The sequence below is a fragment of the Heloderma suspectum genome, chromosome 2 (genome assembly GCF_057233095.1).
Source record: "Heloderma suspectum isolate Gila_16-S chromosome 2, 16-S_ref, whole genome shotgun sequence".
In the NCBI taxonomy this organism is placed as follows: domain Eukaryota; kingdom Metazoa; phylum Chordata; class Lepidosauria; order Squamata; family Helodermatidae; genus Heloderma; species Heloderma suspectum.
The window spans coordinates 63,623,303-63,644,650 of record NC_139459.1 but is presented as its reverse complement, the minus strand read 5'-3'; the positions used below and the strand labels follow the sequence as shown (position 1 = coordinate 63,644,650).

The following is a 21,348-nucleotide window of genomic DNA, read 5'->3' as shown; positions in this document are numbered from 1 at the left end:
CGCGCATGCGTACACGGAAGAGTTTGGCGAGGCACGGCGGAGAGTCTTGCGCGTCGGGTTGGCCGGAGCGTCCCTGGCACTTTCCATTCGAGCGGAGGGCGGGTGTAGCTGGACGAGACCATGGGGAAGCTGAACATCGTTTTGCTCCTGTACCTTTCCCGGGACCACTTCAGGGTACTAACCGCGGTAAGGATCGGTGGCCGGTCGATTACTTGAGACCTGGCAGGGCCACGTGCGTTGTCTCGGCCCCTGATAGTGAGCAGTGGATTCAGGCTGGATCTCTGTGGAAATCTGGGACATTTCCGCACCCCAGGCCTGGTTATAAACCTTTTACGCATTTTTAATAGGGTGGCCGCTTATGAAGAAGAGAGCAAAACATGATCACTATTTGCATAAAATTTGCATATGCTAATTTATATTATACGTGCACGTTTAGAAATAATCGTTGTGTTCCTCTCACCGTAGCGTGGCAGATGGTGGCCAAGCTGAGCTGTGTGCCGCCTGCCTGTTCAGTCTGCTGTCCGGGCGCTGTTGATGGGCAGCTTCAAGGCCCCTGTTCTTCCTTCTGATGGTTCTTTATTTTTAAACTGGGCTTGGACTGGACAGCCCTTCAAACAGGGGATGCCTTCAAAATAGAGGACGGACCCCTGGCAGCCTTCAAATAGAGCACCGTTCTCGGTAAAAAAAATAAAACAAAGACATAACATAGCACACAAATATAAAAGTATATAAAAGGATGTTAAAACTAACTTAAATCCAACATTGAAAAGGCAACAGGAAAGTTACAGAAGACAGTGTTTTCCTTAGGAGTTATAATAGGGTGGGGGCGTTTTCAGGGTGGTGAGGCAGAAGGGGTGTGTGATATGATAATATTACCATGGTTGTGATTGTTTTATTAGACGATGAACTTTTTACTGACTAGACCCAGGGCCATTGTAATTTCCATAATGCAATATTAACATAAACCAACTCAGAATACAAATTCTGGGTTATATCCAGTGTTTTTCCTACTTGCAGGAGGCCCAGTGAAATGAATATGACAATACTAGGCTAACATTGGATACAACCCCTCTGTTCACATCCCAAGTTTCACCTAAAACCATACTTTTTGATTTACATAAGATTCCATTGCCTCCTGAAGGACAGACTTAGCAACAGCTCTTGTAACATATTTTTTGGTCATTTTGTAATAAACAGATAACTTTAAAAGTGATAGGTTTATCCAAAGGCAATTGTTGTTGTGTAAACAGAAATTCCTTCTGGACATCATAGAATTAAGAAAACAGTGTATAGCAAACTGAGGCTGCAATCCTATGTTTACTTACCTGGAAGTAAACCTCATTTAATTCAATGGGACTTACTTCTGAATAGACATGTATTGGATTTCACTTTTGCATCTTTTGTAAATCTTTTGCATCACCTGAATTACACACATATAAATGAATCTCCCATGAAGCTCTATGCTATTCATGGGTTACAATTTCATGAGGTAAATGCATTTCTTAACATGTAATCAGAAAGAGATACTAAATTGCCTAGCCTTTGCCACTGCTCAATAAGCTTTGTAAACCGTTGGGACATTTTTTAATTGTTTCGTTCACCTATACCCTCTCATGCTTTAACCAAAATTATTTGGTTTATTCTAAATGTCATTCTTGGGACTACAGAATTATCATAATCTGTCATACCATTTTTCACTAGGCTAATTCTGGTTCTTCAGTATATGTATTTATTACATTCCGTGATCAGGCAGAAGGAGACCTAGCTTGGGTGACAATCCTATGCAGATATACTTGGGAGTAAGTCTCATTTAACTCAGTGGGACTCACTTTGGAGTAAAGATGTATAGTATTGTTCTGCCAGACTCCTACAGTGGTTCTCTGGGACAAAAAAAAGTTTGCGTGTATGCATCCATCTGGATTTTGTACTTGAAGCTCCTTGGCTTTCTATGGAAATACTCCCACTTGAATCTTCATATCCTTAATTATTAAGGATCAACACCTGCAGACTTACTCATGTCATCTGAGGTTATGCAGGTGGCAGCTCTGGAAAAGGCCTTTTCAGTGCTGGTATCTCGTCTCTGGAATGCTCTCATCAGGAAGGTTTGCCTGGTGCTGAATTTTGTACCAATCCAACACCAGGAAGATGCCCTTCTATTTAAACAGTCCTGTTACAATGTTTGCTAGTCCAGTTTTAATGCTGCTATGTTTTATTCTGCTTTGCTGCTTTTAGTAAAATTTCAGATTGGTTTATATGTTGATTGATTTAATTTTTGTTTGTAAGCTGCCTTGGTAAAACTGAACATCATAAAACTGAAGAGTAGGATATTAAGGGCGCAATCCTATGGGGATAGGCGGCCGCCTCCAAACTCAGAGGTGACCACCTATCCAGTGTGGGGCAGGAGAAGCACAGAGGGGATCATCCCCTCCGCACTTCTCCTGCCCTGAATTTGCAGCTAGACAGCCGGTTTTGGCTGTCTAGCCGCAGGAAGGTGGAGCGGGGGAGGCGGCTGCCGGACAACACATAGGATGTATCGTACCAACATTTCCGCCTTCCCCACCCCGGAATGCCCAGTTTTGGCCACTCCGCGCTCCTCTTCCAAGCACAGAGCACGAGGCCACGCCACGCTGCCTGCAAGGCAGCGTGGGAGGGGGGAAAGTCAGTTCCCGGAAACCCACAAATCCTATGGCCGTCTAGCCGCTGACTAGTGGCCATAGGATTGCTCCCTCAATGTTTTAAATAAATAACCTCACATTGTCTACTTTACACTCTGCTGGCTGTCATCAGATTGCTGGGAACTGCCCTCAGGATGACAGAATGCCTAAAGCAGCAGAGATTAAAGACCTATCTTATGTTCCATGTTTTTAATATGTACTCTGTTATTTATTTATTAGCTATGTTCATATACTGCTTTTCAGTTGAAAGAAATCCCAACATGTTTTACAAAAGAATAAAAAAACAAAAGTCACACACATACCCACAATAGTATCATGAGATTGTTGTAAAGATAGCTTACGGCTGGGGAAAAGTCAAAGCAGACAGATACATCTTCAATAAACACCTAAGACACACCGGCGTTGTGCCCTGACGTACCTTAGAGGGGAGATCATTCCACAGGTCAGGGGCCACTGCAGAGAAGACCTATCTTCATGACACCACCAAATGGAAATTTGCAGGGTGCAACATGGACAACAGAGCCACCTCTGGAAATTGTAGTGGCCTGGGATGTTGGTATAGGGGAGCAGATTCTTTGAGGTAACCAGGTCCTGAGTTGTATAGGGCCTTGTATGCCAATACCAACACCTTAAACCTAACTTGGTAGCAGAGGGGCCGCCACTGCAGATCCTTTAGCACAGGTGTAATATGTGTGCAGTAAGGCACCCCAGATAGTAACCGAGCTACTGTATTTTGCACTAGCTGCAGCTTCCAAACCAGCCTTAAGGGCACATAAGAGTTTTTAAAAGAGTAAAACATGCCTGCAACCCACATGCACCAGACAGCTTTCACCACATATAATATAGCAGTAAATACACATTTGTTGCCTCTTAATGTAGGAAGCAGAGTGGAGTTTCCAGTCTTCTCCGTTTATCTTCATGACCTATCACTAGAATGTGGAAAAGCAGTTAGGATCAAATCCTGCAACAAACACTCATCTGTGTTTCAGTGAAGGGGACAGGTAAAAGGAATACTATAGATTGATCTGTCGAAGACAGACAGTGGTGAGGATCTCTGATTCCTGCTGCAGCTTGCCATTGGTGCTTCCTTCTTCCACTGCCCCAGCAATCTGTGAAATGCTAGAGCTTGTTATATGATGATGCAACAACAGAAAACATTTGACCACTTAAGTAGTACTTTGGGAGTGCAGTCTGCATCTTAACTGAAGAAAAAGGCAAAAGTCTCATTGATTTTGGCAGAAATGGATTGTGCTTTAGTTGTGAAGACTTCTAACAACTGCATAAAATTTATTCTATTACTCATTTGGATTGAAAAGTCCATTTTAACATCAAACATGTTTGTGTTCTGTCAGGACATTAGCCAAAATTTAAAATTCAGATGACAGTACTAGAAAGTGGGAAAGAAAGGTGTTACATTCAGGAAGAGCATGCACAATGTAGGAAACTATGCTTGTTAAGATGGATACAAAGATAGTATTTTTCATGCTTTAGTTTTCTGTTTCAGGTGGAAATGGGCATGAAGAATCATGAAATAGTCCCTCCTAGCTTGATTGCCTCCATTGCCAGTCTCAAACATGGGGGATGTAACAAAATTCTACGAGAATTAGCAAAGCACAGACTCTTGGCTTATGAGCGAACTAAAAGTGAGTATGAATAGGGTGCATTGCACGCCAAAAAATAGTTAATGTTGTTGCACTGGTTTTTTATGAATGCATGTTGGAAACTAGAAGAAACCACCAGTACTTGGCACATTTTGCTGCTGTTTGGGAGATCCTAAATCCCCTTGTTTCAGCGTTTTCAGTCCAGCACAATGCCTACATTTAATATCATGTGGTTGTGCTGAATACAAAACCTCTATAGCCTGCACAATATGAATTACTTGGGCCATGTACAAGACGTTAAGACTCCCTTGCTATAGAGGACAGTTGACTTTTTAAATCATTGAAAATATTTTAACAAGGACATTCTGCATAATGTGCACCTACTAATAACGCCTCACGTAATGCACTTATTTTAATTCTTAGCTGTCCAAGGCTATCGATTAACTAATGGAGGATATGATTACCTTGCCTTGAAAACTCTTTCTTCTCGACAAGTTATCTGTTCTGTTGGAAACCAGATGGGTGTTGGAAAAGAATCAGGTATTTTCAAACATGTTTTTTTTATATATGTGTGTGTGTGTGTGTGTGTATATATATATATAATTGATTCATTGATTGAATTTCTTAATCTTTCTTAATCGCCCATCTGGCCGGTCATCCGGCCACTCTGGGCGATGTACAGCAATACAAACAGTTTTAAAACAATAAAATTCTACTTTAAAACATCATATTTCTAAAAATATCCTAACCCACCCCAAGTGCCTGCCTGAACAACCATGTTTTTAATGCGTGGCGGAAGCTCATTAAAGAGGGGGCATGGCAGAGTTCCCTAGGGAGGGAGTTCCACAGAGTGGGGGCCACCACAGAGAAGGCCCTCTCCCTCGTCCTCACCAGCCTAGCTGTCCTGGCTGATGGGACAGAGAGAAGGCCATCCGAGGCTGATCTTGATAAGCAGCCTGTCTGGTGTTGCTGGAGGCGCTCCCTAAGATAGGTAATGTAATTTAAATGTTAATACATTTAAAATGTAATAAAATCTAGCAGTTAAGATTGAAAACATGAGAGTAGATGAGTAATTCGTAAACTTCATCTGTTTAAATAGCATGTTTGTTTGTTTGTTTAAGTTTATGTCTCACCTTTCCACCAAATGATGCCTTAGGCACCTAGCTACAATTTACAAGACCCAAATATATAAAATGGTGTCCAAACTCAGGCCCATTGCAGGTCATCTTCAGGGCAAATGGATCAAAAAACAGAGCATCCAGAGAGGGAGAAACAGAACTTAGAAAATATTCTGATAGAACAATCCTATGCATGTCTCCTGAGAAGTATGCCCCACTGAATTCAGTGGGATTTACTCCCAGGTGTGTATAAGATTTCAGCCAAATCTTCCAGTTTGTAGCTGATGAGAGCAATAGAAGGAAGCGGGCAAGTACAATTATTACTAGCCACTCAGCCAGCTGAATTAGATATGATCAGTCTTTCAAAAAGCATATGTGTTTTCTAGAGATGTAGCATTCATGATCACTCAGTATTTGCGCATTCTAAAGACTGCTAACGGTTTGGTGTGTCTACTTAATCATAAGTGGCATCCATGTAATCTGAACGTTGGAATAGATGAACCTGGACTTGGCACAATATAAATAGCATTATAACTGCTGTTCATATAAATATGCACCGTTCTAAGATCTATTTGACTTTTAAGCAGGTGGTACAGAATGTAATTTCAGTGTGCTAAAATTACATTATTATTTTAATTTGAAATGTTATGTTTTATAGATATTTATATTGTTGCGAATGAAGAAGAAGAGCAACTTGCATTGAAGTTGCATAGGCTTGGGAGGACATCTTTTCGAAACTTAAAAAACAAGCGTGATTACCATAAACACAGGCACAAGATGTCATGGCTCTACCTGTCACGTCTTGCTGCAATGAAGGAATTTGCCTATATGAAGGTATTGTTTGTTTCTCCTGGTTCTCCTGATTCTGGGCCCAAAGTGGTTTAAAAGGGACAAATAGGTCTACAGTAGCTTCCTATAACTTCCTTCTGACAAATTAAGCTGATGGATTTGACCCATAATAGCTTGACTCTTGCATGACTAACAGGTTATTTCTTCCCTATGGCTTGTATCCAGTGGTGTCCTTCTGCCAGGGGGACAAAAACTCAGTGTGTGGTGGCAGTGAACAAGGAGAATTCTGTAATAAGTACTACCAGAAAAGGTATTTAAAATTAAAACTACCAGCAATGGTCTTATATAGATCTATATTGCAACTGCATTTGGAATACAGCATCTTGTTCTGGTCACTCCCATCTCAATAAAAATATCACAGATCTGGAAAAGGTGCAGAAAAGGGCAACCAGAATGATCAGGGGGTTGGAGCACCTTCCCTATGAGTTTGGGACTATTTGGTGTGTGTTTTTAAAGATAAGGGCAGACATGGTAGGCCTTTTAAAATACCTGCATGGTATGGAGAACATATAGAGAGAGAGACTTGTTTCCCTCTGACATAACACTAGAACTTGGGGTCACATGGTTATTACACATGATCGCTAATGGAACCTCCATGTTTAAAGGTAGTGTTCCTTTGACCATCAGTTGCTGGTGTCAGGAGTGATGGAGGAGGGTATGGTGACCTTCATGACCTGCTTGTAGGCTTCCTTGAAGCCTCTGGTTGGCCACTTTGGGGAACAGGATACTGAACCAGATAATCCATCGGTCTGATCCATCAGCACCCTTCTTAGGTCCTTATGTCCTTGCAGTATGATCAATTTTTAGGCTGACTGGTATGAGTTTGTTTACAAGAAGCTTATTATATTTGTGCCATTAGCTAGTACTTAGTATTCAAACAATCAAAGTAAATACATGAACACACTGGAACATTAAAGTTGGCCTTAGAGTCGCACTTTCTTCAGATAGAAAGAGGTTTACTAATGTTTAAACTTTGTGCTTTTGTTTTTGGCCAGTGTTTGCACGACAGAAAATTTCCTGTTCCAAAACCATATGACTACAATAGACATGCAGTAGTAATGGAACTTGTTAATGGCTACCCACTGTAAGTATTAGTGCCTGCATCACACAGATACAATTGTTATTTCTAAAAGCATAGTTGCTTAGAGGTGCTTCAATTCAGTAGTGGTAAATTAATAAACTGCCAGAAGTTAATGTTTGGACAAAGCAATGGAAGGGTAAGAGTAGCTGTCATTACTGGATCAGAAAGGATAAGCCATAGTATATGTTGGTGTAATTAAGTGTGAACTGCCCTCATCTAAGGTAAGTTATTATTACAAATATTTGATCCCACCCGTCCTCCGAACAGCTCATACAGGTAGCATACATACAGTACATAGCTCTCTCTTCTAACGTTTTGTGGTATACCCTCTATGGAGGGTTAGGCTGAGAGATAGTGACTGGCCAGTGGTCACTGATTTTGCTTCATGCCTGAGTGGAGATTTAAGCCCGGGTATTCTCATTCCTCATCTGATGCTCAAACCACTACACAACACTGGCGCTCAAGGCGTCATTAAAATAGTGACTTCTACTGGGCTGGTTAGAGCTCTGTGACCCAGTAGCTCTGTAATAAACGCGTAGTGCGAGTTTATGATGGACGTTTCCCAGTTTAAAAGCTTTGGTATCATAGCTAAGAGAAACCTGCATGAGACACCTTAGAGATGCTGGCTATGGATGACAATACTGTACTACATGGGCCATTGGTCTGACTTTGTACAAGGCAGCTTCTTATGTATGTTTTTCAGAACTGGAAAACAAGCTGCACCTGTATGTTCCCCTTTATTTCCATAACTTAAACAGTACAGGTGATAACTAACAAAGTCTAATTAACTTGGAAAGAATTGCATACTTAAGATATGGTTATACACCAGTGGCCACTGAACCACTGCTGAGATTGAGAACATAAATAAATCACACACACACACAATAGCACTTTTTTCTTTCCAGTTCACTCCACTGTTCCCCTCTACTCTGCCTCTGATCATCCTATATTGACCTTGTTTGCACATAATGACAGCGGTTGGCACCAAATCATGGATTAATTAACCCACAAAGTTTTGAGCAACAACTTATGAATACCACATTTGTAGGTTGTTACCGTGACATCTGAACCTGGGCACTTTGGGTTGTTCATGGGTTAAACAACCTAAAGTCAATCCAAGAACAGCCCATGGGTTAACCGTCTTTATACAACTACTATATAACTTAACCCACAATTTGCCACCATTTCATGCAAACAGCCTCATTGTGTGTTTCTTAACTAACTTTTCTGCCTTGCTTGGCCCAGCTCCATAAGCACAGAACAACAAGAATCCTTTCCAACCTGTGTCTTTGCATATGTGACTTTTGTCGGAGAAACAGAAACTGAAAGCCCAGAACTTTCAAGAAGCGAGAGCAGGTAGTTCGCCTAGACAGAGCCATTTTCATGAGATGAAAAACTGAAATAAATGCCCATGTTTGATTGGTAGTTAACATCATTTTTATGAGACTGTAAGCGTAGGTTTAGCATGTTTGTGATGAAATGTAATTGTAACTATGTTATTTTTTAAACAAAGAGAAATTTAGTATTTTGGGGGGGGGTAGGTAAGAAAAATTGGGCTTGGTTTTGTTTGCTTTTTAAATCATATCTTTTTATCTACCCTGAGGTCTGCTGAGTATACAAAGCAACACATTAGTGGTAATTTCTTTTTTGAAAAGAGTCCCTGGTCATAGGTTTACAATCTATGAAAATGTCTGTGGTTGGTACAACCTGTTCTTTGCATTTACATACCGGCACAGTAAGTCTGAGAATTGTGCTGTTTGTTGCCATTTGCTGTTTTATACATTTGTGGGGCTTTGTTTCAGACACACAAATTGATTTTATTACAAGAGATAGGCAAGTAAAACTCAGGAGAGGAGTTAAAATTCTTTAATGTTTACCATTAGTTTTATGTTGTCCTCTGGAGTTATTTATTTTTAATAGTAATATGCGGTCCCTGAAATTTGCCCACGAAAGTGCTAACTGCACATGTTTGTACAGGTGAAGGCATTAGTGTCCAACCTGACCTTCATTTTTATTCCTGGATCAAAACTAAACCAGCTGCAGTTGAACAAAACACAAGGTCTTGTTATAAATTTGATATGGTAGGCATCTGGAAGGAGCTGCTTAATCCAAAAGGAATCACTGCCAAAAATTGGATTAATTGAATAGTTATGAAAAGAAACCTCATTTTTAAAGGATTCAGCACTTATTATAATCTCTTATATGAAAATGGATAAAAGGATGACTTGATAGGCTATAGATACCAGCATTATGAACCATGACCATCCTGAGTCCTTATGTGAAGGAAGTGCTTTGTTGGGTGAAAACGTAAAACTGCTGATTTCTAAGACTTTTTTTATTCTTTTAGAATTGTGTGGGGGTGGGGGAGTCAGTATTATTTGCACACAACAGATGTGATTATGGTCATCGCTTCTTTAAAACACATTGGATTGTATCCAGTGCAAGACAACATGGGGAGGCTTTTCAGGGCATGTAGGGGCCAGGAGGGAGCAGGGAATTCCCCTTGTGTGAGCATGCTTGCACAAACACTGCATTGGATACAACTCACATTGCACACCTAAGTCTTAAGATGTGTACATGTCCCACACAGAATGGGTGAAGCAGACATGTCTTTTTCCAGCGAAGATGTATGCTTGGAAAATTTCAGAAGCATTTCCAAGTAGCACATGTCTTTGAGAAGTGATGGTCCATGTTACTCTATCTCTGTGGTGGTACCACACATTTTTCAGACATGTTATGTGCATCAGTTACTTCAACAAATAATAGTCCATCTGGCCCTGAGGGATCCCAGTTTAGGGGACCTACTGAGTGAGTCTTATCCATAGATTATTAATAAAATATTCTTTTATCCTTTTTTATTTCTTAGAAATCGACCAGAACTATACTAACCTGAAATGTTGCTTTGGTTTTTTTAATATTCCATAGGGAAGTGGTCTTTATTTTAAAATATTAATCTTCATCTGAGAAAAAAAATTGGTGTTCTGTTTTATGCTGCTCAGTGGAAAACCCAAGTTCAGAAATATATTTGGGGTTCATATTCTGGCCCTTCCAATAAGTTACATCTCTTTAGCAAGTCGTTGTACCTTGTTTGCTTGCTCAGAAACCAAAGCACTCTGAGACAATTCCTAGCTGTGAAAATATTGATGACTGACACTGATGTGTGTTCAGAAGGAAAGAACTTGTAGAATCTATGCTTTGAGCCAACTGATTTTGATATACGGACTTAGATTAAAATCTTATGAATGCAGAATTCTCTTTAAGCTGACTTGAAATAGTTAGGAATATATGTTCTGGGGTGCAATAATGAATAGCAGCCTGGTTGCTCTCATAATAGGTTATATCCCCTTTTGCCCTTAAAAAATTAATCCCCAGAAATAAGCTAAAATCCTCCACTCTGAAAAAGTTGTGTGTAAACCAACCAGCCCTTTTTATGGTTTTGTTAAATTGGCTTACAATATACCATATCCGTCTCTACCTTTAAAAAATTTAAGTCTATGGGGCATCTTTCCACTGTTTTACTTTCCAGATGGCCACCTAGTGACACATGCAAATTCAGTGGACTACCCAATGGATCACGTTGGCATCGTAATACTGTTTTACACCTAGTTTAGTTTATAGTTGAATTGGGGCTTCAGTGGTCTGGTGTTTGTTTTACCATGTAGGTGCCAAGTGCATCAGCTTGAAGACGCTGCCTCTCTATATAATGAGTTAATGGAATTAATTGTCAAACTTGCGAACCATGGTTTGATCCATGGTGATTTCAATGAATTCAATCTCATGTTGGATAATGAAGACCGGATCACGATGATTGATTTTCCACAAATGGTGTCAACCTCTCACCCGAATGCTGAATGGTATGTGAATAGCCTGTGTTTCTTATCAGTGTGTGGCTGTTCGATTATGTCATTAGCTGGAACTATAATCTGTTACTTCTGCAGAGAGCTCAAATGTAGTGTATAATAGAATTCGTGTATGCATGATGAAGAAGCTGTACCAGTGACATGTTTGTAGCTTCATATGTTAAAGATCAGTTAATCTGAAAACTGTTTGTTTTTTGATTCAGGTATTTTGACAGAGATGTTAAATGTATTCGTGATTTCTTTATGAAGCGCTTCAGCTATGAAAGCGAACTCTATCCAACATTCAAGGATATAACGTAAGCTATATACCATATTCAGAAACCAAGAGCTGTTTCACACTTCAAATTCCTCCCCCGCTCCCAGTACATTCAGATTGTTCCCGGAGGGGCATTTGCCATACTGAAAGCCAAGTGTGAACCAGACCTCTGTGGATAGAGCTGCAACTTCCTGGCCATGATTTCTGCAACTGCAATAGCAAGTTTTTTGCTACCAGTTACATTAATTGACTATATCTGTTGGGGGCCTGAGCTGCGCATCATATTCCCCATGCAGGTTTATGTCCGAGGGAGAGTAAATGCTAAGTCACTTTTTAGAAATAGGACTCAAGTTACAGATTTAGCAGAAAGAACAGATTGGGGATTCTGTGGTAAATGATTACCATTAGTCTATTCCAGCCTTCCCCAACCTTGCGCCATCCAGATGTTTTGCCTTACAACCCCCAGGATTCCTGACCATTGGTCATGCTGGCTGGGACTGATTCCCAAATTCTCCCTCATCCTTCTAATTACACTTATGCTAGGGTGACAACAAAACATTTGGCCAACCTGATGGTATAAAATACATAATTAGGCCTATAAGGATGGGTCAGTTTCTTTCTTCTTACATAAGTGGCAAGCAGTTTTTTGCATGATCACCTGCTTGATAATCATGAAAGAAGGTTGTGTGGCCTGCACTCATCCCCTGAACTGTACCCACTGTTCATGTTTACATCCAGGTTTTCTCTTGTGAGAGCTTGTACCTCAGTAAAGGAGTAAGGCTTCCCTTCTGCTTTATTGGTCTGAATGGAAGTCTGCCACTGTTCTTCTTTCTAGTCAGTATCCAACCTCTTTTCTTTCAATATTGGATCCCCCTCTCCTCCCCCACTTTTAAAAAAGATGAATTTATTTAAAGCAGGCGGCTGAGTTTTTTTAGCAGATTCCAGGACCGAAGTACTTCAAAATGCCATCTCATTATTCCATTTCTTCCGTTCTTCCCTCCTGCCCCCACTTCATCCTTTTGGGGCACACTGACCTGCTTCGCACAACACCATGACTTAATTTACCCACGGGGGCTGTTACGTTGTGCTGAGCGCCCAACAGGCACCATTTTTGCATGGTGACCACCTTGCTGTTGCCTGTTGTATTGTGTGAACCCAGGTGAGAGGGGTTGTTTGAAGGTTAGACAGCCTGAAGGCCTGGAAAAAAAGAGGAAAATTCAGGAAAAAACTGTTGTTGTTTTTTCCAAGGACCCTTTTACATCTCCACCCTCTAATATCCTATGGCTTGTTTTAGAGTTACTTGATGGTTGCCTAACCCTCAAACATCCCCTGACACCTGGGTTCACACAACATAGCAAGCCAGGTGCCTGGCACGGCACAACAGTCCCCACGGGTAAATTAAACCATGATGGGCTGTTGGGACATGCCAATAGGCCCAAAGTCTAGCAAAGTATATCAGAACAGAGTGTGCTTGTGTATATTGCTGTAATGTCACAAATCCAGCATTATTTTAGAACAGGAATGGGCAACTTGTGGCCCTCCAGATGTTTTGGTCTTCAACTCCCATCAGCTCTAGCCAGCATAGCTGCTGATGAGGGATGATGGGATTTGTAAGCCAAAGCACCTGGAGGGCTGCAGGTTGCCCACCCTGCTTTAGAAGAATGCTTTGTTCTAAAACTTTACTTGCTGTAAATGGAGAAATAATTCATGCTTGACTTCTTCTTTTTCTACATTTCCAGGAGGGAGTGTTCTCTTGATGTTGAAATTGCAGCCAGTGGGTACACCAAAGAAATGCAGGAAGATGATGAACTTCTTTATCCAGCTTGCCCTCATGATGAGGGTCATAAAACTGAGTTTTCTGCTGATAATCAAGATCCTGAAGGGGAAATAACTTCATGTAGTGGCACAGATCAAAAGACTTATGGAGACTTCACAGATGAAGTAGAAGAGGCCTCTGAAATTTTGGCACAAACTAGTGAAGAAGATAGTGCTGATGAAAGCGAGCAAGGTTTAGATTTGCAGGAGTTCAGCTGTGCCTTACAACAAGTTGAAGGGCAAATTATTACTGCTGGAGCCGGGGCTAATGCAGAAAGCTCTGCAATTGATTTTTCTGAGGACAAAAGGAAAATTGGAAAATCCACCAAAATTGAAGATCGGTCAGGTCAAGGAGAAGATCCTGCTGACAAAGACTATGAAGATGAATGCCCCGATCTAGTTGACCTGTCAACATTAAACAGAGAATACAGGCCTTTCAGGTAAAGATCTACATTGATCATTCAGAGACTTTCCATGTATTGGTTTTTGTTTTCTCTTTCCAGAAGATGAGCCCCTTTCAAGTGTTAGACATATTTCTTTTCAGAAACCCTATATCTGATTCAAAGTAGTGTGTTTCTTTAAAATGTTACCATCGGTAATGACCTTCTTTTTCTTATGATCTAATATTCATTGACAGACTAACAGTACAAGAACATGTTATCCTAATTGCATCACTGATTCACAGTTGGCATGATTTGCCCCTCATGGAGAAATATTAAAATTGTACAGCCTATAATGCCTTTGCATTAGTTTCTCTCAGTTGTTTTATAATAGCATAAACTTGCTCATACAATTAGTTCTGCTAATTGAGCAGGAATTACTTATTAAATCATGTTATGCCAACTCTGCTGTATTGCTGCCTTTAGAAACTGTTCACTCTTTATCATTTCTGTGCACCGAGAAAACAATTACCAACTTAACAGAATAGCTTAACTAAGTATTCACCACCTTGCCTGGCCTGCATCTTGTTTAATGTATAATTAATTAATATAATTAATTAATATAATTAATGTATAATTTATACATTTCTTGGCTTCTGACACAGAAAACTGGGATTGGTAAAGGAGGTTGCCAAATCCTAATGCTGCCTGGAGTGGGGGTGGAGTCACACAAGTCATGGCAGGCTGGGGCGTCAGTGAAGGAGTAGACATATGTCAATATTCCTGCCAGTTTGCAAGCAGTAACTGTGCAAGAGCACCTTTGGGTCAATGATATTCATATCCAATCAACTAAAGGTCCTTGAGGAGACTGGAACGGCTATCAAGCAACTCCCATTCATTTCCTGGTGGATTCCATCCATTATCTACCTTTGTTTTGATGAAATAGTTAATGTTTGTAAATGTTCCAACTGAATTCTGCCACCACCCCTCCCCATTTATTGTTACGTTTAAATCCTGCCTTTTTTCCTCTTGCGAGGAACCCTCGGTGGCTTGCATGGTCCTCCTCTTCTCCATTTTATCCTCCCAACACCCTGTGAGGGAAGTTTGGCTGAGCATCAGTGACTTGTCCAAAATCACCCAGTGAGCTTCATGACTGAGTGGAGACTAGAACCTGGGTCTCCTGAGTCCCACAGTCCAGCACTCTAACCGTTACACCATTACTAGCTCTCTTCTTGTGTTGGAAGAGTTGATTACTAATACTTGGATTAAATGTGGCTGACTAAGAACATAATTTCGGTATTGCAGAGATGAAGAGAGCCTTTTTCACATCAATGATCACAGGGCAAGGACTACTAGTGTAACTTCAGTAGACAGTGCTGGAAGCCGTTCAGCAATTCCTCCAGTAAGTCTTATATAATGCTCTTTAGATACAATTCAGTGGAACTTGTACGGTATACCGTCTTAGTGGATTATGCCCCTAGTGGGCTTTTTATGTTTCTTTTGGTAATATTTATTTCTGGTATTGCGGTATTGATCAGTCCAGGTGATGAATAAAAGCAGGATCCTTGAAGCCCAAAGGGAATACCGCAAAGTATTTTATTGCTTTATTCTTAAGACTAAATTATTGGGGACCTTTAAAATCTTAATTATAATTATTCTAAAGCTTACAGAACTGACTTATCTTCTAATTGAATCAAGTTCAGTTATCTCTTCTGAAAGCCTGAACCTTGGGGTTTGAGATAGTGAACTGTTGTAGTTATCTCTGAAGGTCATTAAGGGTGACAGTGTTAAAGATTTTTTAAAAATTAAAATATTCATTAACTTTATCTTTCTCCAGAAGAATGTACTTATTGCATAATGTCAAGATGCCAGTGCTTCAGTAGCTGCTGGGTACCCCAGATTTTGCTAACATTTTCAGCTTGCCAGGCTTACTTTGTATACTATGGACAACCAAGGGAAATAAATTTCCCCAAACATGTAGGAGGCATATTAGCTACTAACACAGATGCTTCATTCCAACTTTCTGAATGTCTTCACTAAACTGTGGTAGTTTTTGTATATACTAGAGTGCCTCCAAGTGGCTATATAGCTTAATGAACAGCTTGGGCAGTGGGGAGTACATAGAGGTTAAAGAAAGCATGGGCTCTGTAGATTCAGATTTCATTTTCTGTTTTTAGGAGATCAAGCAGCCTTGCTATTTCTTCATTCCTATGTAGATGTATGTGTGCAGTTTAAACATTTTTAAGAATTGTAATGCCTAGAAACAAGAAAATTGTCAGAATTCTGATGAAGTTTGTGTGTTTGTTTTCTTTTTCATCCATCATGAGCCCAAACAGAAAGGTCTAGCACATTCTTCCTGACTACCATGGGTTGGGGTTGAAATTGGCTCTTCCTTTGTTTTGATGGGTACCCAACATGACACTCTGCACCCCCTTCAGCTGGATGAAGAGCAATCTGGCTGGCAAAGGGGTTTGCTTTCTTCTTTGATTACCAACTGGAAACAGTATTCAAAACCCTCCCTAAGAGTACAGTCTGAAAGGCCAAGAAATTCCTCTCCTGGGGTCCAGGGATCTGCTGACAAAAAGGATAGAACGAAAACAATACCGGCTTTGTCTTCTAAATATTTTACATTCCTAGTGAACTAGTGCTGCTGGAGTGACCAAAAGGAGGGAATCAGGATAGAACTCTTTCAGAGGAATCTTGAGATGAAAAGCAAATTGGTGGCAACAACAATTGCTGTTATTGTGTAGGAAAATGAGCGCACACACAAAATGTGGGAGGTTAAAGGAATTCTAATTGTACATAAAGGCCCTATTCTTAAGTCCCATGGAAACCGATAGCAATTTACGACCTTAATATGCTTGCCTGTGATTTAAAAACATAGCCTCTTGGAGAGATCTTTCAAGGAGAGTTAGACCCTTGGAAAAGAAAGGCAGGGTAGGAAAAAAGGGGGAGCAGAAGGCACAATCAAGTGCCCCACCAAATCCTCCCTTTCCATGTACACTATCCTGGTCATGGCTTTCCTTCCTATAGTCTTCCCTTCAGTGCATGGAACACTCTGCCATTAACTGGACTTTACCTAGACATAGTGAAAGATCTTTTATGAGTACTCTTAAACCCATCCTGTGAGCCTGGGGGTATAGGACAGGTTATAAATAAAAATGAGTTTCATGATGATGATCATAACAACACTGCTTCTCCTAGCTAGCTGCATTGCCTGGCCACTCTAGATTATGAGTCCAGCTCACAGCTGAATCTCTTGCATTTTTCCTAAGTATATCTTTTGCATCAGTGGCTGATGAAAGCTTGCTTACTTAATTATTAACGTCTTATCCTTTCTCCAGATTGCCCAGACCCAGTGTAAATAAGGACTGCCCTGTTTTGTCCTTACAATGATCTTGTAAGATAGTTAAGCTGCGAGATCGTGACTGGCCCAAGATCACCCAGTGGGCTTCATGACTGAGTGGGGATTTGAATCAAGCTCTCCCTGCTCAAAGTCCAGCTCTGTAATCACTACAGCACACTCTGGTCAGGATCAGGCCAAGCTATGTCTCTGTATTTTGTCAGGAATCCATTACTAGTCTCAGCCACAAGGGGGAATAATAATTCTTCCATTCTCTGTCAAAACTCTTTAAGAGACAGCTAAAACATTACTGAATGCAATCTTCTTGCTTTTGCATGCCTTCCCTATGTATAACCAGTTTTCTGACCCTTTCCAGGGTCATTCTGAGAAGGCAAGCAACACACATTATTGTTTGTTAGTTACAAAAAGGCTGTTCTTGGTTAATACCTGCTAAATTGTGAAATTGTTTTGTGAGGTGTGACTGCTGTATACAACACATTTTGAGTACCTCTGTACTAAAAGTGTCATGTGACTTGCAAACAAGACTAACATCTGGCTTTTAAAAATGTCTTACAGGAACTGGTAAAACAGAAGATAAAGCGTCAGCTGACTAAACAGCAAAAAGCTTCTCTCAGACGGCGGCTGCAGAAAGGAGAAGCTAATGTTTACACCAAACAGCGGCGAGAACACATGCACAATATCAAGTCAAGTTTGGATGCAGCCAGCTTCTGGGGCTGACATCCTACAGAAATATTTTCCTTCTTTCTTTGTGCCTCACAAATCACTGAAAGAAATGGCTTTCTGTTTAACTGAAATATCAAATTCTGTTCTTTGTATTGTAAACCCAAGTATAGTCCAAAGTGACGTACAGTGATTAAATTTAAAATTAAATAGATTAACTGGACCGCAGAAAGACTGGGCTCCACGGGCCTAGCTGAGGCATGCTTAGGTATGCCATGTTTACCTTGGATGGTGGGCCCCATGCCGTTATCGCAGACTGTTTGTGCATGTCTCTGAGTGTTAACAGCAAACCGATGGTCCCTGTTTACTGGGCCTCCTCACTGTCCCCATCACAAGGAGGTGGCGAGGCAGCAGCAGAATCTTCTTTTCATGCTGCCTACGCCCCATCCCCGAGCCAACTGGCTGTGCTGGTTGACTTCCGGGGGCGACTTTGAGTTGGCCAAAGAAGTAACCACTCCTTTTGTGTCTGCTCCTGGCTGATAAAGAAGGGGCTTCAGCAACATAATTTATCATGTTACTGTTTGAGAAACACAAAGGAAATTGCCAGAGAAACTAAACTTCAAATTTAGCATATAGGAGCCTTTAACTGCCCAATCCTATGCATGTAGATCAGTGTTGCTTACTCCCTGGAAAGTGTGCATAGGACTGAATTGCAAGATTTCCAAGTAAGGCTACAGTCCAGAGAACTTCAGCTATTGGGCGGTATAGAAATGAAATAAATAAATGAAATAAAAGTAAATCCTATGCACACATTTCAGGAGGTAAGCTACACTGAACACAGTGGGACATGTAACTGAGTACGTATAAAGTTTAAGGCCCATAAAATGCCATTATAATCGTGCATGGGATCAAGCTGTAAAGGTGTTTAGGAGATGGTGTGAGGCTGCTGCAAATCCACAGGCTTAAGCAACTTGTGGCTGCCACTTTCAACTCCGTTAAATTAATTAGTACTTAGCACTATTAACTGCATGGTGACTGAACTGCCTTAAAGTCCTTGAAGTAGTTGATGTAACACCTTCAGCAATATTTTGATTTCTGAGCTTGAACAAAGGTTAGCAGATCTTTCGTGAATAGCAGAGCTTTGAACCCAGAAGCTCTCATTTGATTTTTCTCCACACCCTCAAGGTTTTAGATATAAATCGTGCCCAAACTGACAGGTAATAAAAATGATCTTGCGCAGGCCTTGCTGGCACTCCATCTCTGAACAGGTCTGTGCAACTGCTAATAAATTTTGCTCATATACATTCAACTGTTTATTAGATGGCCTATTACAGAAGATCTTGAAAATTCTGCAGCCAGGAGAATTTGGCTGAAGCGGTGCGGCTTTAAATTTTCTGTTTAACAAAAATAGAAGCCAACAGTTGTTACACTGGATGTAATTCAATATAGAAGTTTGAGAACTTCACAAACAATATTGGGAAACTGTTAAAAAATAAAAAGGTACTTGCTTCTGTAAAAGGAACATTGTAGATGAGAAATCCAACTGTAATCAATACAGCTGATGATAGTCTTTCCATGTAGCCTTCTCTCCACTGCATATTGAACATGCAAGGAATGCCTTTGCAAAGTTAAGTTTATAATAGTAGATTTTCTTGCTAATGACAGTTAAGAAAAAAGGATAGCAGCTGATGTCCTAAAGAGAGTTGAGTGCATGTTTCTACATATATAGCCAAAGATGACATAGTATTCACAGTATAGTTCATTTGTTTATAAAATGACTTGTGTCCTACCCTTTGGCCCTTGAAGCCCCCGCCACCCCCTCACTGCCCCCCCCCCCAACTGAGAGCCTGGCACAGAGAAGGCCCACTGCTTTTCTCCCTTGCCGTTGCTGCCTCTTCACCTGCCTTCTCCAAGCAGGCAAACAGTGAGGGGTGCAGCAACAGCAATCTCTGCATGCTTTTCCCTCTTCTTCTGGGAGGTGGTGTGGATCGAGGCCAGAAGAAGAGGCAAGCAAATGGACAGCAGCAATACTGGCAAGGAGAAGAAGGTGGTAGTGGATGCATTCCAAGAGAGGTGCCCACTGATAGCATCTTGTGCAAAGGCTCCTCCAGTCCTGGAATCAGCAGTAATGATGAATACAAAAGCTAAAAACAGAGAATATCACAAACAAATCCATTGTGCAGGCAAGAATTTGAAACAGGTTAAAGGCCTGCCTAGAATAAAAGTTTTAACTGTCCAGCTGAAAGATTAAATTTTAGAGGGAAACGGGGTCGTAACTGGTTTTTTAGTTCTGAGATGCAATCTCTTGCTGTCTTAACCTTTGTTGATCTTTAACAGTCAGACAGCCTTCCCCAAACTGGTGCCCTTCAGATGTTTTGGACTATAATTCCCATCAGCCCCAGCCAGCAGGGCCAGTGGTTAAGGATGATGGGAGTTGTAGCTCAAACCATCTGGGAACACTATAGGAGGATCATGCTCCATTTATCGTCCCAAGGGGAAAAATCATGATACATATTTGGGTATAAATTTTGAGGTATAACCAAACTTCTGGTGTTGGGCTTCCCTTCCATCATCCAGAAGCCTAGCACAAGTTTTTGTTATGTGATACAATAGTGCCTAATTATGCAAAACACATCATCTTAGTCCATGGCGTTTTGGGAAATGGTTGAAATGCATTAGCCATACAATGTCTGCATGAGCAAACATTGGCAGTTCCGTGAATGGGGCAGAGAAGGTAGGTAACTTAAGTATACAGGCCAGTTTTCAATATGCTGTCGTTGTAGCGTGTCCAAAACAGATGAGCTATGCAAAATAGGAACAAGTGTGGTTCTCAATGGGCTCTCCAGTATGACGGGAGCAAGTTTAAATGCCCCTGCCCACCAGTGTCCCTGAGTGAAGCCTATTTCCTCCTCCATATAGCCATGTGAAAGATTGCCATTCGCTCCTCTATGGAAAAGCCCAGCACTGCAGTTGAGTTTGGGGGGGGGGGGGAGCTTGGGATTCCATAGGGCAGTGCATTGTGGGATTTCAAGCAGAGCAAAGATGGACTGTGCCCTGGGGCCCTTTCAGTATACAATCCCTACATACACACTGCATATCATAATAGGGATTTTGCTGGTTTATTTTTAAAAGGTAGTCTGAATGTGTGTGTTTCTATCAGCATTTCTGTTGTAAGACTGGGTGAGAGGCTAGAGGATTGATAGTCCTGAGGTTCTTTAAAATAGCCTTCAACGGGTTTCTGTAAAAGAAGCTAGTTCATGTATGCTTATCATTTGATGGCTTATATATGCATCATCCACTGATGCAAACAGCTGTCACAAGTTTAGCAATAGAGGATTTTCATGTCTTCTCACACAGAACTTTTCAGTGGAAGCAATTTGTGTATTACTGCTGTAGCTTTTGGGTCGCCTGAGGTCACATCAGAAACAGGAAAACAAAAAATGAGGCAAGCATCTCAAATGGTACTGAACAGTAACATTTTCTAAAATGGCCAATGTGTTCCAGTGAGACCCTCTTCAGGGGTACTGAAAGAAATGAACTATAAAATGGAAGATTATCTACATAGTACCAATTATAATAGAACAACCATGTTTATCATACATAGAACATACGTTAATGCAGGGATGGGCAGCTTTTTTTCTTTTGAGGACTTCATTCTCATGGGTAAACTGTTGGAGGGGTTTATGGCA

General features: G+C 40.9%; 1 protein-coding gene across 2 annotated transcripts; it reads left to right on the top strand.

Moving 5' to 3' along the window:
• The first annotated feature begins 9 nt into the window (after positions 1 to 9).
• On the top strand, positions 10 to 19,921 carry RIOK2 (RIO kinase 2). 2 transcript variants are annotated; one of them, XM_084833793.1, is made up of 11 exons: positions 10 to 186; positions 4,180 to 4,318; positions 4,700 to 4,816; positions 6,053 to 6,228; positions 7,239 to 7,327; positions 8,570 to 8,680; positions 10,987 to 11,178; positions 11,388 to 11,480; positions 13,180 to 13,695; positions 14,941 to 15,037; positions 17,555 to 19,889. In XM_084833793.1, the coding sequence occupies exons 1-11, from the start codon at positions 121 to 123 to the stop codon at positions 17,714 to 17,716; spliced, it is 1,758 nt and encodes a 585-aa protein (XP_084689919.1). In that variant the 5' UTR covers positions 10 to 120; the 3' UTR covers positions 17,717 to 19,889. The 2 variants fall into 2 exon arrangements, with proteins under 2 accessions (XP_084689919.1, XP_084689920.1); XM_084833794.1 differs by lacking the exon at positions 8,570 to 8,680 and having other exon boundaries at positions 17,555 to 19,921.
• Positions 19,922 to 21,348: the final 1,427 nt, after the last annotated feature.

Bases quoted from the DNA above. Each gene is read 5' to 3' on its own strand.
- RIOK2 (XM_084833793.1), top strand. From the start codon at position 121: ATGGGGAAGCTGAACATCGTTTTGCTCCTGTACCTTTCCCGGGACCAC. The intron at 11,179-11,387 runs GTATGTGAATAG...TTTTTGATTCAG, and splicing joins TCTCACCCGAATGCTGAATG to GTATTTTGACAGAGATGTTA. The intron at 15,038-17,554 runs GTAAGTCTTATA...AATGTCTTACAG, and splicing joins GCCGTTCAGCAATTCCTCCA to GAACTGGTAAAACAGAAGAT.